Below are 5,369 nucleotides of genomic sequence, written 5' to 3'. Positions count from 1 at the left end.
GGCCGGAGAGGAGCCTCATGTCCCATCGAGAGAAAGTGGCGGAGCTGGGCGGCGGCGACGGAAGACGAGGGTGCCGGAAGGGTGAGTTCACGGGCGGATGGCCGTCGTCGACGATGAAAGTTAGCGGCGGGGGTGGGAGGCGGGGAGCGGGTGGGTGATTTGGAGGCGAAGGAGGAAGAGGAGGTTGGCGTACGTGCCACCGACCAGCGGGCTAGGGGGAAGAGAAGGGCGGGCGACACGGGCATCCGCTTCGTATCCGCGACAACGCAAATGACGCTCAAATTTAGGCCTAAAACGGGTTGCGGGCGAACGAAAAACTGACGCTTGGGTCCGTGCATTGAGCCGATTTTTGTGTCCGCGACGATCCAAACAGACTCGATCGGACGAAATGGATCGTTCCATTAAAATTGCTGGAAGTGGCAATACATATGAGATGCCATGTGTTGAAATAAAAGGCATGAACCTATTAAAGTCCGAAGTCATGATTACTGAATTAGGAAATTGTGATTTTTTTTTCATCCATCGCAATTGTCTTTTGCTAGGTGAATTCAGATTCCCGCCATGGAGAAACTCCAGTACGCGCGCGTAGGGCGAAACCCGTGTGGTCCCCGCCCACTTTCTTTCGTTCACGTCATCGATCTGCGTCAAGGCGCATCTGGGTCGTCCATCCCGCACCAGAGCGGACGGCAGATATCCTACCGATCCGCGGCACCTACCCGTCCACCAATCAGAGCCGCCTTCCCTCTCCTATAAACCCGCCTCCCTCCCCGCCGTCAATCCTCCCACCATCCAGCGAAGCCACACACAAACACACCAGACCACCTCTCCCTCTCCCCGTCGAAGCAGCATCATCATCATCCATGGCCCCGAAGGCAGCGGAGAAGAAGCCGGTGGAGAAGACTCCGGCGGGCAAGAAGCCCAAGGCGGAGAAGAAGGTGCCGGCGTCCAAGGATGGCGGCGGCGACAAGAAGGGCAAGAAGAAGTCCAAGAAGAGCGTGGAGACGTACAAGATCTACATCTTCAAGGTGCTCAAGCAGGTGCACCCTGACATCGGCATCTCCTCCAAGGCCATGTCCATCATGAACTCCTTCATCAACGACATCTTCGAGAAGCTCGCCGGCGAGTCTGCCAAGCTGGCGCGGTACAACAAGAAGCCCACCATCACGTCCCGGGAGATCCAAACCTCCGTCCGCCTCGTCCTCCCCGGCGAGCTCGCCAAGCACGCCGTCTCCGAGGGCACCAAGGCCGTCACCAAGTTCACCTCTGCCTAAACAGTTTCTTCCCGTTGCATCGATGTTGCTGTGTAATTGTTGGTTCAGACTCTGTCGTCTTGTAACCTTTGTTTGTGGGATCAAATCTTATGATCTGGAGAAATAGCAACAGCCCTTTCAGTTCTTGCCATGATCCTGTTTGTGCTACTTTGTCTTGGTTCGATCTGTTGTGCAAGCCCGCGTTTCTCTGTAATTCTCTGCAGACAACGACTCTGAACCGGCAGAGGTGTTTCTCTGCTGGACAATTAATTCTGAACTGGGAGGATGTGATTTGGTTATGCCATCGCAAGTCTATTTCAGGTAACTGACGAAAGTGTCGATGTCTTGAGACGTAAACTCAGTTTCAGGTCCCGACCTTCTGTCTGCTTGCCTAAATCGTTGCTGTTGCACATGCAGATTAGCTGTCCATTTCTCTCTAGTGGTGTTCATTTGTTTACTCGTGCTCCTTTCAATTTCGTGGCCACTGCCCGCCATGGTGGTGGAGAACTGGAGATTTTCGTGCGGTGTGTAAAACCTATTAGAGGCACTAGTTGGAGTGTTGATCAGACCAGCCTCTCCAGTTACACAATTCCAAGTACAATCCTGGCCTGTGCACTATTTAGTGGCCTCTGGCAAGTGGCAGTGCTAGGATCTTGACGTTGGTTTGGTTTCCGACATTGTCGCGGTAGAAAGAATTCAGTGGAAGGAAAGGGCCGAGAGAAAAGGTTTCAGTTTCTGAATTAGGATATTTTGGAAAATCGGCAAGAGCTTCTTGCCATCAAACCTGAAATCCAAGCCACGGATGGCAGGCTTGCAGGCCCACGCTCGGCCGACAAAGGATTTTCTATTTTTTTGAAAGTTCCAACAAATGATTTTCATGACTGACGCCCTCAAACAGCTGAACCTGAACTTCCCATGGCATGCCCCAGAACCATCCCCGCTGAAAGGCCAAAAGGAATCTGGTCCTATGTGCTGAGATGCATATCTTGTACCATGTGTACTTTCTTTCCCCACTTGTACTTTAACAATCTAGTGGCATTGTTCTTGGGAGTACAAGGGTATGCAAATCGTACAAATTAGTTTGATGGAACAACCGCGGTCGTTTCGTCAACAGAAGTATAAAGAAAGGGAATGGGCGACGAGCATTGCTGCTAGCTGAACTTCACTCAATTATTTGGTACGATGCGTGGATTCTGTTTTGGTTGAGTCCACACATCGTCCTTTGTAGTACAACCTTATGTATGTTTTTTCTCACTTCTCCCCCCCCCCCCCCCCCCCCCCGCCCCCTTTTCATCTCTGATTTTTCCACCGTTTTTCTCTCCTATACATAAAAATATATAAGGTTCCAGGATTCACTCGTATGTTGTCCAACGTTATGTATGTTTCTCCTTCCTCTTCTTGTTTTGATTTATTTTTCTTCCCGTCTAGGATTGTTCACCTGTTTTTCTCTGAAAACAGACTCATCTGTCCCACTAGTTATATAACATAACAAATAAAATTAAGTTTCTTTTGTAAGCCAATAGGTACTTTAAAAAACTAGAAATTGAACGAACAAAATTTTACATTTTCAATAAAATTGTTTCAAACACGTTATCATTTTGTAAATGATATGAACCATTTTAAAATGGAACGGACATTTCTTATATGTCATGAACATTATTTAAAGACTGCACTCACAAAATTTTAGTTTCATGAACATTTTCTTAGATCTCATGGACAATATTTTAAACGTGCGTTTGTTATTTTTGAATGCTACAAACATTTTATACACCATGAATACATTTTCAATTGTCATAAACATTTTATTAAAATGCACAAATGATTTATTTTTTCATGAACACCTTTTCTCAAATGTGTGACACGTTTAAAGCAACTTTTATATTTAAAAAAAAAACACACGCGCGCGCGCACACACACTTTTTAAGCTGCTTGAATTTTGGTAATTCACATAAAAAAAGTGAGAAAAAAGTGTATGTGCACTGGCTCGCGGTAGGCGCATCTCTCCGGTCGCCCGCTAGGTCTGGCCGTTGCCACTTCTATGTGTAAGCCTCTGTCCAAAGATCGGGGAAAAGTCTCCCGTGTCGCTCCCAGCAGCGGCCCGTGAGAATCCTAAATCGCCGTCGCCGCCACCCCACGCCACACCCCCTCCCCCTCGCTGCCGCCGAATGGCGCCGCCGGGCAAAGCCCATGCTGCGTCGACGGCGGCGGGGCCTTCTCCATCTCGTGAAGAGCTCGGGCAGCGCGGCGGCGGCTCACTTTTCGGAGATGCAGGGCGCGGTTTGTCTTCGGGCGGCTTGCTACCGATGCGCACGGAGGAGGGGGCGGGTTGTCGGCTCCAGGTGGTTTGTCAGCAAGCGCATCACAGGGCTGCGTGTGGGCAGTCGCGGATCTGGCGCCGTGCCGGCGTGGGGCTCGCGCGGATCTAGCGCGGTCGCCGGTGCGCGCGGCAGAGGGGAGTTGTTGTGCTGCCGGGCGCGGCGGCTGCGTCGAGCTGGCGTCGGAGGATGCGACGACCGCTGGGAGCACGACGGGCTCGGCGCAGACGCGGGGTCTGGCGGGCCGCTGGCGCGCGCGGATCTTGCTGAGTGTGCATGGGCTGTGTGTTGGGGAATGTCGCATGGGAAACAAAAATTTTCCTACGCGCACGAAGACCTATCATGGTGATGTCCAGCTACGAGAGGGGATGAGTGATCTATGTACCCTTGTAGACCGTACAGCAGAAGCGTTAGTGAACGCGGTTGATGTAGTGGAACGTCCTCACGTCCCTCGATCCGCCCCGCGAACAATCCCGCGATCAGTCCCACGATCTAGTACCGAACGGACGGCACCTCCGCGTTCAGCACACGTACAGCTCGACGATGATCTCGGCCTTCTTGATCCAGCAAGAGAGACGGAGAGGTAGAAGAGTTCTCCGGCAGCGTGACGGCGCTCCGAAGGTTGGTGATGACCTTGTCTCAGCAGGGCTCCGCCCGAGCTCCGCAGAAACGCGATCTAGAGGAAAAACTGTGGAGGTATGTGGTCGGGCTGCCGTGGAAAAGTCGTCTCAAATCAGCCCTAAAACCTCCGTATATATAGGTGGGAGGGAGGGGACCTTACCTTGGGGCTCAAGGAGCCCCAAGGGGGTCGGCCGAGTCCAAGGGGGGAGGACTCCCCCCCAAACCGAGTTGGACTTGGTTTGGTGGGAGGGAGTCCCCCTTCCTTCCCACCTCCTCCTTTTTTTTTTCTTTTCTCTTGATTTTCTCTTCTTGGCGCATAGAGCCCTTTTGGGCTGTCCCACCAGCCCACTAAGGGCTGGTGCGCCACCCTCAAGGCCTATGGGCTTCCCCGGGGTGGGTTGCCCCCCCGGTGAACTCCCGGAACCCATTCGTCATTCCCGGTAACTCCGAAAACCTTCCGGTAATCAAATGAGGTCATCCTATATATCAATCTTCGTTTCCGGACTATTCCGGAAATCCTCGTGACGTCCGTGATCTCATCCGGGACTCCGAACAACATTCGGTAACCAACCATATAACTCAAATACGCATAAAACAACGTCGAACCTTAAGTGTGCAGACCCTGCGGGTTCGAGAACTATGTAGACATGACCCGAGAGACTCCTCGGTCAATATCCAATAGCGGGACCTGGATGCCCATATTGGATCCTACATATTCTACGAAGATCTTATCGTTTGAACCTCAGTGCCAAGGATTCATATAATCCCGTATGTCATTCCATTTGTCCTTCGGTATGTTACTTGCCCGAGATTCGATCGTCAGTATCCGTATACCTATTTCAATCTCGTTTACCGGTAAGTCTCTTTACTCGTTCCGTAATACAAGATCCCGCAACTTACACTAAGTTACATTGCTTGCAAGGCTTGTGTGTGATGTTGTATTACCGAGTGGGCCCCAAGATACCTCTCTGTTCACACGGAGTGACAAATCCCAGTCTTGATCCATACTAACTCAACTAACACCTTCGGAGATACCTGTAGAGCATCTTTATAGTCACCCAGTTACGTTGCGACGTTTGATACACACAAAGCATTCCTCCGGTGTCAGTGAGTTATATGATCTCATGGTCATAGGAATAAATACTTGACACGCAGAAAACAGTAGCAACAAAATGACACGATC

At 50.9% G+C, this 5,369-nt stretch overlaps 1 protein-coding gene across 1 annotated transcript; it reads left to right on the top strand.

Moving 5' to 3' along the window:
* Positions 1–773: 773 nt before the first annotated feature.
* LOC123442706 (histone H2B.4-like) lies at positions 774–1,401 on the top strand. The gene has a single exon (XM_045118826.1). It carries the CDS (start codon positions 861–863, stop codon positions 1,269–1,271), a length of 411 nt encoding a protein of 136 aa, XP_044974761.1. The 5' UTR covers positions 774–860; the 3' UTR covers positions 1,272–1,401.
* Positions 1,402–5,369: the final 3,968 nt, after the last annotated feature.

This window comes from Hordeum vulgare, chromosome 3H (assembly GCF_904849725.1).
Source record: "Hordeum vulgare subsp. vulgare chromosome 3H, MorexV3_pseudomolecules_assembly, whole genome shotgun sequence".
Lineage (NCBI taxonomy): Eukaryota > Viridiplantae > Streptophyta > Magnoliopsida > Poales > Poaceae > Hordeum > Hordeum vulgare.
Note: the sequence above shows the minus strand (reverse complement) of the source record. Positions and strands in the feature narration are given on the sequence as shown.

Coding starts and splice junctions, on each gene's coding strand:
- LOC123442706 (XM_045118826.1), top strand. CDS start 861: ATGGCCCCGAAGGCAGCGGAGAAGAAGCCGGTGGAGAAGACTCCGGCG.